This window comes from Ciconia boyciana, chromosome 5 (assembly GCF_034638445.1).
Source record: "Ciconia boyciana chromosome 5, ASM3463844v1, whole genome shotgun sequence".
In the NCBI taxonomy this organism is placed as follows: domain Eukaryota; kingdom Metazoa; phylum Chordata; class Aves; order Ciconiiformes; family Ciconiidae; genus Ciconia; species Ciconia boyciana.
The window spans coordinates 3,805,626-3,818,846 of record NC_132938.1 but is presented as its reverse complement, the minus strand read 5'-3'; the positions used below and the strand labels follow the sequence as shown (position 1 = coordinate 3,818,846).

Sequence of the window (13,221 nt, the reverse complement as noted above, 5' to 3'; positions counted from 1 at the left end):
TCCTCCCTACGCCAAGCAGCTCTTGGATCCATCCTAGGAGGGCAGTGAACTCCCCCATCACTCCAAGACACACCACCAGCTGCAAGGAGGTGTTAACCCTCTAGGGATCCTGAAACGCCTACAGATGCCCAGTGGAACTGGTCAATAGTGGATGGAGGAGAAGGTTGAGAAAGACTGGTCAGAAGCTGAGGCTCCCAGTCCCACATATAAGCAGAAATCCTTGCTGATATCCAGCCCATTCTCCCATAGCTTGGCAGCTGCATCAGGGAGGTTGTCCCTCATGGGGGCCCAGGTAGGAGCTGGCAAGGAGGAATGCAAGCTGGGTAATGAGCAGAAAATGGCAGCTCATTAATACTTTGGACCAGATTTAATTAATTTACTTTGTGAGAGCCAGAAAAAAAGAAGGATGAGGCTGACTGTTTCTTTGGCCAGGAGAGCCCACAAGGAGCTTTGGCAGCTATGGTACCTCCTGCATCAGGGTTTTTCCTATACCAGCTGCAATTCTCTTGACTTGCTGCTCTGACACATCCCGAGGGAGTCCTCAGACCCCTCCTGACCTGTGAGGCCACATTCAGGAGAAGCTCAGGTGATGGGGCACATGTCCCCACCATGGGCCTAATCCTACACATGGATTTCTGGAGCTTCCTAACTCAGGAACAGAGTGGTTTGCACCTTGGTAGATTTTTTCTTTTCCGTGAGCTTGGCCAATAATTTTTTAGCATCCACAGCCTCCTGCTGCAGGGACATCCACAGCTGAGCAACATGCTGTGAGATGAACCATCTTCTTTGCTTTTAACCTACAACCCACTAGTCTCCATCTCCTGTGATGCCCCTTGTAGTGGAAAAGGCAGTGAATAATAGCTCCCTATTTACCTTCTCCATGGCATTCTGCCAACACCTGCAAGGTCCAACTGTCCATAAGCTCTTTTTGCCCAGGGCCATTCCTCATACAAAGCCCACACCAAGCAACAGCGAGGCCCCCTGTCAGCATGAGCAGTCCTGCTGGTCTTTACATTTCCCATTCATGGTGGGACGGCACTGGGGCATGACTTTGGCACTCTGTTTTTCCCACCTGCTATCACGTCTGCAGCATTTTTGTGCCATGGGCTGTTCACGACATGCTGTAAAGCAGGGACCTTTTAAAACAAAGATGCCCCTGCCAACTGCAGCAGAAAGCAAGCCTGCTCACTGATTCTGGCTGCATACTGGGAGCCAGGGCCAGAATTTAGATTGGACTGGGTCCATTTTCATTTGTCCATTTGTCTTTTTTCTTGTTTTGCTTTAATTTTTTGAGCAGTGGACACTGGGACCGGCAACTCTCCAAACAATCCAGTGATATCACCTTCAACTGAGTCATGGGGAAGGCAGGGTGGAGAAGTGCAGGCAAGGAAGGATCATGACATTGTGCTCACTCAAACAACCTAAAAAAATGGGATATGTGTTTGGATGTGTGGAGGGGAGATTGCATCTGCTAGCCACCCAACACAGGGTGTCACAGCTTTGGGGAGCATGCCCATGGCTTCAGAGATTTGTAGCTGGCTGGGTTTTTTTCCCAGGTATGAGCAGGGTGATTTCACCTAGGGCAAAAAAAATATGTAGGTGCATGCACAGCATACAAACACATATGCACATCCTGCACGCACACACATACACACACACTGTAAGAACACCAAATAAATTACTCTTTTGCTTTACTTCAGAGCACATACCTTATTGTCTCAACTTTTGCACCACCAAAAAAAAAGAAATTCAATCTTCAGATCATGTTTAGAATGAGTCCAGTCACCTCGCATGGTGGGGGCAGCTTTTCCTGAGCTCACCTGCAGCTTTCCTAATTTCTTAATGATCCTCAAGATAATTATGTAGGGTTACAACAGGACCTGCAGTCCTTGCTCAGACCCAGCTCTATCACTAGGATTCAGACTCTGAAAGATGTGGAATGACCTTTTATAAAAGGCTGAAAGGAATAAAGCCCCAAAAGGACTTTCAAGCCCACCAGCAGTATTATTATAAAATTTTCATTTATTAGGAGAAGACAAAGTCCTCAGCAGGATCTCCACAAGCCAACATGGAGCCTTCCCAACAAGGCAGTGGAAATATGAAGGATGAGAATCTGCATCCCACCCTACCTGGGGGCATCCTACACTGAGATACAACCGGGACCCTCCATCCACCATGATAGTGAGCATCACTGGGTAGGCAGTCAGGGTGGAGAGGGGGCACCTCCGAGGTCTGTCCCTACTCCCCAGGCTGTCTCTGTGTTTCACATGTGGATTTGGTTAGGTTGAATGGAGACTTCCCTGCTGAGTGCACTACCTGCAAAAGCAGCAGTGTGGTTCAAGCAGAGCAAGGGCAAGAGAAGTCTCCAAGTCTCTTGTCCTCTCCCTGTGAGGGCTCTGGGGCCCCAGATGCTCCAGCATGACAGGGGGTTGCTGGATCCCAGCACACATACTGCACACAACGTCATTGCTCACCACACCAAGACCACCCCAAGGGTGGATGTCCCCAAGGTGGGTGTCAGCACCTCCTCCTCTGGAAAATATACCAAGCTTTGCCAGGAAGTGTTGAGCTGGATGCCCAAGACAGCTGTCCAGAGGGCTGAATTTGAGTGAGTAGGAAGAGCTCCTCTTTGAAACAAGACCAGGTTTCACAAACTTGTACTGACACAGGTCTTACAATATTTGAGCTTCCTGTTCTTTGATATTGCCCTGTTCTGGCTTTGATGCTTTTGGGGCCAGATCATCAAAAAGTGCTCTTACACTGAGATATCAGGCTAAAGAGCTGGTGCACCACTCTGTGTTGCTATACCTGATGTTTTACTCCCATTTTCTATTTCTGGACCTTGGAAGCATCCGACTGTGTTTCCTGAGCTCTTCAAGTGTCCATTACTCAGTACTTCTTCCACACGTCCTAACATCCATGCTTCTATATAGTAACCACTACAAAGTTCAAAACCTCCCCACTCTCCAAATGTTGTTGCATACTTGTGTGCATGAAAGCAAGAGCTAATTCCTTCCATACTTTACTCATTCCCAAGTAAGACCCCGCAACTCTTCCTTACACGCAGCCTCCCAGTGCCTATCAAGAGAGTCTGATGCTCCAGCACGTACAAAGTTACCAGCCAAGGACCTGTTCTGGGGACTCCCTGCGTAGTTCTGTTCATCCCAGTGTGATCAAATGAGGAAACTATGGATGCACTCAGTACACGTCTCTTCCAAGGGGCACGCTTATTTGCATGGTAATGAGGATGGTAATGAGTCTCTTGTCTTCAGATGTACACAAGGTTCTAGCGGATGAAAAACAGCCAAAGTTGAAATTCAGGGAATTCATAGCTTTTTTTTCTTTTCAATTTGTTGTGTGTTTTTTTTTTTTAATCTGGATGCAAAAGACAAAGCATGAAGTACAGAAACTGCATTGTGCAACGAACCACTAAACACTAGAGATAAGTTATTACATTAACAGCCATCAGGCTGTTTAAGCAAGCACCAGTCTCTTAAGCAGCCTGGCTCAAGCAGTAATTACTAGTCTCTTTTCTAAAGAGACCCTTCTCTTATGTGCTTTGTTACCATAGCTTTTTGTTTTCTTTTCCTCTCTCTTAAAAAACGCTACATAATGCTTGCAGCTCCTCTGAGAACCCGGTGCACACTGCAAACAGGGTTCATAACACCACTGTGAAAGAGATTATGGTAATTAGCCCCACTCTGCAGTGGGGAAACTGAGGCATGGAACCTCTCTCCAGAAAAAGCATGAGCAAGATTACATGCTTAATGAAGTCCTTCACCTGTCTTGGCCCCAAACGTTCACACTAAGCAACAGCAGGGTCAAGCTAGGACAACACAATGTCTTAGGGCTGAGAGCCAGGGAACCCCTTGAAAAGAGAACAGGGCTCTGGGCAGAATCTGATCCCTGGGTAGGGTGGAGAGAAGGTGAGTCCAGGCAGGAAAATAGACCCATCCACTATTGTCAAGACTTGAGATTGAGGAGAGGAATTGATGCCAGGCTTGGAAACTCAGCACTGGTCCACATTGCCCAAAGCATCGGATGGTGCCTGTAGGTCCAGGGTGGGTTGGGGCCAGTGCGAGAACGGGGGAAGGCTCAAAGCCATGGCCGGATGGAGAATAGAGGAGATGCTACATGCAGTGCAAAGGGGGATTGTCCCCAGCATCACTGGGGTGTTTAAAAGCTCCTGGCTAAACACTCGGGGTGTTTCTGCTGTGGTTAGAATTGGATGTGGTGATTCAAGCAGCCTAGTGCCAACCTATAAAGCTCACCACTGTCCCAGAAGGAATAAACCCCTTTAATCAAAAACAACCAAGGTGGGAGCACTGCCTCTGAAAACCCCTAACCCCAGTGCTATTGCTCTGTTCAAAACCACGGACTACAACACCAGCAGCTGCTCATTAAACTGCAAATGCTATTCATTTCCATGAAGGCCCCAGGTCTTTCCGGCACAGAGATGTCAGTCCTGCTTACTGTCCCTATTCAATGCCTCCTTCAGCACATATTGACAAACAGCGTGTACTCCAGCCCTACGACTTGGGTTGGCCTTCGGCAGATATTTAGGCTGCATGGCTGCATCTGCGCTTTCCCTGCCTAACCAGCAGAAAATGCTGAGATCTGTCTGTCTTCTCCCACGTCCCCGTGATGGAGTAGCCCACGTACCTAATGCTGAGTCTGGCTGTAATTTCTGCACTTTTTAGGGATGGGTGTAAGAACGCTTTGCTGGAAGCAGTGCTCTGAGTTTCCTGGATGATGGTTTTTCTCCAGCAAACAGCTTGGGGAGCTTTTATGTAGTGTCAGTCCCGAATTTCTGGCTCCTGGCACCTGTTTTACTGTTTTGACACCAGGCTTTTTAGCACAGGGAAAATAATAATGATATCCAGAGCTAATGTTATTTACTAAAATACAAATTAACGCTCAGTCACATGGCAGCACGATTTGTCATCCAGAGCTAAAATTAAAAGAAATTAAGGCTGAGTCAGAAAGTTATTTCAGATCTGAGTGGGGAATGCTAAGTGACGGGGCCATGTGGGAGCAACACTGACATCTTCTGGCTGAAAAAAAAAAAACCCTCTAGCTTTTTCACCAAGAAAACCACCAGGAGCCTCCAGCACAAAAGCGTAAATAGGGGTTGGGGGTGGACAAAAGAGCTTTTTCAAGCAGCAGGTACAAGCTTGGGGGCGGTGGATATTATCTGAGCCCACTTTAAGTGTCCATCTTAACATCACTGCAAAATTTGAACAGAGGGCGTGTGATATTGATGACCCAAAATACGTGAGTGCAGGAGGTGAAGGGGTGTTGCTCTTCCACCAGTGCAGGTGACAGGGCTGTATCCATCCTTTTACATTGCAGTGGTGAACTGAGCAGGACACATGTAGGAAGAAGCAGGCACCAAGAACTAATCCATGCAAACCAGCTGAGCAACCATTTTCTCTGTCTGATCTGGAATGGGACAGGGCCTTGTGCTGATAAACCAGGAAGGCATGGGGACCATTGAACCTGTTCCCCAAAATTATGCCCTCAGCCCCTGCTATAGGGTCTCAGAAAGTAGCCTGGCCCCAGGTATGGAAGATACCTCTTGGGTGCAAGTCTCCTGCATCAATTCAGAGCAGGACGGCTGAACTCACAGTGAGGTAAACGTGTTTGGCCATGGGGCTGTGGTGTTCCTGCACCAGGACTTTCCCTTCAAAACACAGTGCATGCTGGATTTGGCAGGGGAGGGGGGAGGGTGTCAGCTGGATGGTTATCTGGTGAGAGGTGTGAGAAAAATCCTCCATCCCCACCACCCCTTGTGTAGCTCCTGCAACAATTCACAGCCTCCCTCCAAGCTGTATAGGCTTGCCACGATGGCTCACAGCTGCGTTTGAGGGTGCTGGGTCCATTGCTAGGAGCCCTCTTGCAGTGGGGGCTAGGAGGCTCCTGCCAAAGACACAGTATTATCCATCATTATCACTTTAGGGTCGATGCCTTGCAGTCCTGCAGTGGCCAGATCTTCACTCTGGTGGCAATGGCATTGCTAGCCAAGGACCTAATAGCAGAATCACACCTTCAGGCTTTTCTGCAGATCTTGCCTCTTCCAGAGTGGGCTGATCACCACCCTTGCTACCCTGCGCTGCCATACCCTTCCCCTTCCTCTAACCATATTTCTTTTAATCCCTTCCAAGGTTCTTTCTTCCCATCCCTGAAGCCCTCCGAAATGGTCTTCAAGGTCATCTTCTGGCTGGGATACTTCAACAGCTGCGTGAACCCCATCATCTACCCATGCTCCAGCAAAGAGTTCAAGCGAGCTTTCATCAGGCTGCTCAAGTGCCAATGCCACCGGAGAAGACGGCCCATCTGGCGCATCTACGACCACCACTGGCGAGGGGCCTCCGTGAACAGCTCAGTGCAAGACTCTGAGACGGACCTGAGGCCCAGGATTAACACCCTGAACAGCTCGTTCATATTTAACTCCTCCTTGCAGGAGAGAGCCAGTAAGAGGCGAACACTCAGCTTCAAGAGCTGGAAAATGCTCACTCCTTTCCAGAAACCAGCATCCACCCAGCTGAAGGAGAAGATGAACAGCCTTTCTAATAAAATCCGGGGTGGCTCCAGCAAAGGGGGGGTGACAGCCACGTACAAAACAGAGGTGGAGTCTGTCTCTATCGGGATCCCTCATGACTTCGCAGAAACCATTGACTATCAAACCTATGACTTAACAGACTGCTGCGGGCTGCGAGAAACAGATATTTGAAGCCACTGGGACAACTGTTGATGGTTTCTTTCGAGGTATCTAGCAGAAATGTGAAGGGATACCATCTGTGCGTCTCTCAGGCAGACTGGAAGCAGCAATCAGGTATAAAATGCAGTTGCCCAAAGGTTATACAAGCATCCCCCACGTGGAGGTCAGCCCCTTCTCTGGGATTATGGGTTCCTCAAATAAGAGCCAATGGCATATCCCATTTTAATGAGCTATGGCAGGAGGGGAAGATGTGGGGTGGATATGGCCTTAGTACAAGAGCTGTTTCCTCCATTGGATCTTTGACTTTGGAAGAACCTGTGCAATTAAGGGAAACCAGAATGTCTCCTTTGCCTTAAAAACACCACCACGAAATCTAATGGAAAGATCAAACCCCAAAAGATGCCAACCCTGCCTTAGTACATGTGATCATGTTTCCATCCAGAGGCAGCACCCAGAAAGGATGCTGCCGAGCAGTAGCTGGTAGCTGATCCTTTAGATAATGGGTTGGGAGCTTGTAGGTCTACAGGGCTGGGCAGGACCTCCAGCTGAGGCCTTTGCTTTGGAGGGTGAGCAGAATGTGGTATTCCCAAGCAGGATGGGGGGATCCTGGCTCTCAGCCATCACATCTGCAGTGACCACAGCTTTGCCCCTTCCACATAACCTGGTTTTAGGCCAGAGGAGCGTCCAGATGTGTACGCTGATGCCAATGGGTGTGCAGGTCTCTCTTCTTAAAGTCCAACCTGTGATGCATTTCGCATTTCACTTTCCAGTGAAACACTTTCAACCCACCTTGCTCTAGTGCACATACCTCTGTGATACAGAGAGAAAGCAACTCCTTTTGGTGTCGGCCATCCCCAGCCTTTTTCTCTCCCCTTCTTGCCCTTACTTGTTGTCTCTCTCTCAAACAACACGGAATAAAGATGCACCCAAGGGACTTCACTCAGGTCCATACTCAACCTGCTCTGTGGCTCAGGAAAGGTGGGATGGCTGAGCTTGGGGCCCGTTTCTACTACCCATAGAGTCAAAGTTAAAACAGAACTGACATGCAGTTGGAGCTCCCTCGTGTAGATGCATCTTCTCGCCAGTCAGGGTCACGCTCATGACTCTTCTCCCAATGGCTTCCAACATGGCTGATACATCAAAGCCTTTGGTGGCTATCAGCAGTTGCCCTTGGTTATGTCCGCTAGCATGGTAAAGCAATGTTGATAAGGGGGTTTTTTGCTCTTCTCACAGCCCCAGAGTGTGAGATCCCCTCAGGAGGGCACTGTGGCCTCCTCCGGGGACTGCAGGGAGGGTGGAGCCATGACAGGCCCACCTCAGCCAGGCTCACACACCCTGTGCTTTGCAACTCAGAAAAATGGTCGCCCAAACTCTACTTGGCCATGTATTTCAGGCACTGGTTTTATCTAATTTCAGACAGGCAATGAGCCACAAAGAGACATCATTAGATTAAGCTGTGGGCAGAGGCACGAGACATGTATGGATCTGAGGTGCAGTGTCTCAAGCCAGGTGAGTAAAGAGCAGGAACATGAAGTTGAGGCGTGGAAACATGACACTGAATGTGTCCTGGATGGAAACTCATCCACATCAGCACTGTCCCCCAAACCCATTAGGAGTCTTTCATGAATGTGCCTACAGCACATCTAGCTAATCCTCTTAAAGATGGCTATCAAAGGAGATGAAAGGGTCCTAGGCATAGCAAAGAGAATGTCACCTTTCTTTCTGCTGTTCATTTGCTTTAAAGGAAATCAAAAGAGAGGGAAACAGAGGAAAAGTTGGACTTCTTTTATTTTTTACTCTTTTGTACAGTGCATACTGAGACATATCTGGAGTTGGCCCTATCTCAACACCCTTAATACCCTTCTGCCTTTTACTCAATGCAAGATTCTGAACTGGATGAATTACTGCACAAAGACCTGCAGATTTTGTCCAAATGTTTTCGTCCCAGCAGCAAATCCCACCAAGGCACATAGGCAACATTGCACTTACACTGACCCCAGACTCATTGCTGTCTGCATGTTTGCCAGTGTCTGCAAAATCAGCCAGAGGTTTCCAGCTTGAGAGGTTCATCCCTACCAAAGCAAGGGCCCAATACCCCACGGGAACCCCTGTGGGGAAATGCATCTTTTTTTTCCCCATTTCTTTGGCCTTCAAGGGAAGTGTGTCCCTACGGTGATGATGGGGTGACACAGAAAGTAATTTTGCAATGTAAGGACCGCAGCTGCCACTGGTTTCCTGGGTGTTTTGGGGATCCTGACAGGAGAGCACACCGCTGGCACTGGGGAGGTAGCAGAGAAGGCATCAGGGAGAGGGCAGTTGCTGAAGAGCAGAGATGCCTGGAAGGTCAAGGTGAAAGCATTACTCCTCCCGCCTTCCACTCACCTCTTGGGATGCATGTGCACACATGCCACTGTTGGAGGGAGTAAACGCGCCCAGACCTGCATTTTTGGCTGCTGGTGACACTGCTTTGCAGGTCTAACACATGCAAGTGCATAATGTAAGCAATTTGAGGGCACAGTTTAGGATGAGCTGATATACAGATCATCAGAAGTGAAAGTCTAGTCAAGGGGGAAGATGGACATTTGCCATTTAATGCTCTCTGATGCTCAGGAGCAGATTTTTCTGGTGTCTCTCCACAGCCAGACACTCAGAGCACATGGTAACGTGTGCATCCATGACCATACCGATACGCATGCACACTTTACTACATTTATATATATAAATGTAATCTCCAAAATGGCAGACATTCTCCTATAAATGGACACTTTGCAGGGGCTTTTAGCAATTGCTGGCAAGCAGTTCAATCCCAAGAATGAGTTGAAATTATTGCTTACACTTCTCCCTGATCTTTTAAATATACTTCTTTCTTTTTTTTTTTCAATTTTAAAATATTTACATTTACAGCCTCCAGCCTCTTGAAAGCATCCTGAAGGGAAAGAGAGATTAGTCTGGGAGTTTACTGCCTCTCCATCCCAATTCTTTACAGACCTACAGGGGAGAAAATGAGGATAAAGCCTGTTTAAGCACGCATATGCATACACACATGTAAATGTCCGAACTCTGGCTCATTTATTTTCCTCCAATGCAGCTGTGCCTGCATTTGATCAGGCCCTGAGACATACCCTAGAAGGTGCTGTAGGAAAGTCTTGAGCTCTGTTGTGCTGCATTCAGGCAAAGTACTTGTTTCTCACCTAAGCCAGGGCCCCCGGTTCATTTAGCAGCTTGCATCAGAAGAGACAATGCCAGGACTGGACTCTGAGGCTCTGCATGTAGACCTTCATTTAGAGTAGGCAGGGCTGCCTTTGCTGGCAGGGGAGGAAGGATGATGTTGTATGAAATATGGCCTGAGTGTCTGAAACCATGCATTTCTCTTTGATTCCCTTAATTTCCAAGCTCTCCCAAGTTTGCAAAACTGGGCTCAGATCTTCAGGAGGTAAATTTGCTCTGATCCCACTGACTTCTCTGGACCCACAAGGGTGTGACCAGCCGAGGGTATGGTCCCGTTTCTCCAAGTTTGCCAAGCAGACCATTTCCCAAAATACCTATACCTTGGTTATCCAGCAGCTCTCACCTCATCACGCTGGCTTCGTGTCACTATTGCATCATCAGACCTTGCTGCTTCGACAAACCGAGTGTGCAGGATGGTGAACAGCAGCTTTTACATCAGTAGACTCTCATGAGTCCTATTTAAGGGGGAAGGAAGTTCCCTGTCAGCCTGAGCTGGACTGCAGTTGGGTTGCATTACTATTGTTTACAGTGTGTATATAAGTGTACATTTTCTTTAGCAGACATTGGAAATTTTTATGTATAGATTTTTATTTTTCATCCCCAGATGTATTTATTAGCCGGAGTATTTCTGTTTTGTGATTCAAGTTCTGTCAGATTGATGTAAGCTCTATGAAACAGAATGCACATATTTTTGTTTGTTTGTACCAAATACATGCACAAAACTGTCTAAAACGTTGCTGAATTGATGCTGTGTTTGATTTTTAAAACAGGGGCTGTAGGGGATGTAGGGGATAAGGGAGGGAGGAAGAAAAACCTGCAAATTATCTGCCGTTGTTTTTTTCTCAAAGACTTTTTTGTAATTTCACAAGGATAATTGCTCCCACATGCAAGAATTTACGATAAAAACAAGTTAGAAGAGGACTGTCTCAGCTTTGTGCCACACAGGGATGAAGGGGTCACACCATCCATGTCTTCTCCGAGATGCTCCCTGGAGCAGGAGGAGTCTGGATGCAGCCATGACCCATGGGAGTGGAGGAGCGCAGGAGGAGGGAAGGCTGTTGTGTAGTTGGTGGTCAGGAACAAGCTCTGGTGAAAGAATTTCCATCAGAGTAGGGTTTTTTAATGAAAACTGAAATTTCAGCTCACTGAAGATTTCTCTGGAAAATTTTCATTTTTCTTCTAAAGCTAAAATTCCAGCATCACTCACAAAACCACTACCTGTGGTGAAACAGAAATAGCGTTTCTTATGCTCCCATCTCACTCCAGGTACTCCATTCACAAAATGCAGCCTGATGGCACCTCTAGATACTGGGCAGTGGTGTCTCAGGGCTGGATACCATGGGAAAGACTCTGAGCTGGAAAGGGGAGAACAGCAAAAGAAGCAAAGGGGAGAACAGCAAAAGAAGACAAAACACCTGCCTCACCTCTAGGACACTAGAGCAATATCATATAGCAGAGTCTGAAACGCAGTGAAGGGAGAAACAGAGCTCTGAAAACATCCAACAACAAGTATCCCGGAATTATTTCTTTGCAAAACAAATGATCAAACATGGCCCAAGGCTGGCTGTCCTTCAGGGGTGGCTCCAGGCAGAGGCAAAGCAAGCAGCCACCAAATGCAACCCAACAGCGCCACGGAAAGATTGTCATGACTTCACTGTGCATTTTGCTAATGCTCGTGTGTGGTTGAGTCAGACTGATGCTGGGGAAGGGGGATGGATGCTGTGCTCCTTGGTGAGCCTGCAGCAAAGGATGCTCTTGATTGATGCTGCTCACATTTTTTAAAGGGTTTTCTTTCCCTTCTGTATGACTGTCAAGCCAGGCTGCTGCCCTGCTTGGATGCCAGGAAGAAAGTGTTAGGTGCTTTGCTGTTGACTTCTCCAACGGTATGATAAGAAAGACCCATGCCATGGCCATGAGGACTGAATGAGCCTTCGGAGCCACAAAGCTGGGCTGGGCATGTTGCTTTTGGCATCCTTCCTCGTCCCAAGTTTAATCCATTGAGAACATTGTGTGGCCTGAGCTATGCAGACAGGGTCAGGGGCCAGGGCTGCGCAGTCCTGGTGTCTGTCAGAGCCCAGGCTGGTGCTCATCTGGCTCATCTCACAGCAGCCCATAAAAGACCGTGCATCTATTAATGCAGCGTTGCAGGGATTGTATGTGACCTATGCAACTCCCAGTGCCTTCTTCTCTTCCTTGCCCATTGCATCCCAAAATCTGCTCCTCATGCCCACCAAAATCCACTCTATGACTCCTCACACTTTCCATGTGCTGGTTGGTCATTGCCCGGGCAGACGAGCGGATAGACTTGGAGGGGGAAGAGTGCTGGGGCATCTTGATCCTGGGAGGAGTTCAGTTCCCTTGTCTCTCCCGAGGCCTTGGTGTCCCTTCTCCATGGCATGGCCCTTATAGACAACCTCCAGCTGCAGAAGAGGCTTTCTTCTGCTCTGGTGGGCAACCAGTGGGCAGGTGATTTGCAAAGCACCTTCCTACTGCTGGCTATGATCCGAAGCGCAGTCAGTTATGAGGAGCATGTGCTCTTTGACTGCCAGTGAGACAAGGTGCACCCCTAAAAGCCTGGTGATAACTGTCCAACTAAGTTCATTACTATTTTTATTTTATTTTTTTCATTTTTATTGAGGTTTGAGGGAAGCCACCACTTGGTATTTCGGTTGCTCTTGGCTCCGTGATGCTCTTGTCAGCATTTGAGACTCAGCATTTCCTGAGCTGCTGTATTTGGGTCCCAGTGCGCTGGAGATAAACCTAGGCAGAGCCTGGACACTGCCTTGGAGGTGGGAGCACCAGCATACTTTTGGGGATGGCTTCTTCATTTAGCACCCTTTCTGAGGCCAGAGTGGTATTCCCAAATGAGTAAATACCCAATTGGGCACACTGGGCCCTGTGATCTGTGCCTGATCACCCAGGTTCCCCAAAAAGTTAAGTATACTCTCTTCCAGATCCCACTCCAGCCTAACGAATAGCCTGGGTATTGCCTTACCAGTGACACATGGTAGCTGAAGAAGATAGCCCAGAGACACTGCAAAAAGCCAACCACTCCTTTAGAAAGCAAAGGACATTGGTAGCACCTGGATGTATTTGGCTATTCTGTTTCTGCATCCTCCATGAGGCAGCTTCTGCTTTCTCATCTATCTCATCTCATCTCATCTCATCATCTCATCTCATCTCATCTCATCTCATCTCATCTCATCTCATCTCATCTCATCTCATCTCCTCCTCTCTTTTCTTCCTCCAGTAGTTGTCTTTGGACCTGGCTA

The 13,221-nt window shown here is 48.0% G+C and overlaps 1 protein-coding gene across 1 annotated transcript in view; it reads left to right on the top strand.

The window, feature by feature from the left end:
- ADRA1D (adrenoceptor alpha 1D) overlaps window positions 1-6,846 on the top strand; it is a 47,210-nt gene extending 40,364 nt beyond the window's left edge. The window contains exon 2 of the mRNA XM_072862040.1: window positions 6,165-6,846. Within this exon, the coding sequence (XP_072718141.1) occupies window positions 6,165-6,733 (569 nt within the window). The 3' untranslated portion in view covers window positions 6,734-6,846. The remainder of the gene's footprint in view (window positions 1-6,164) is intronic.
- Window positions 6,847-13,221: the final 6,375 nt, after the last annotated feature.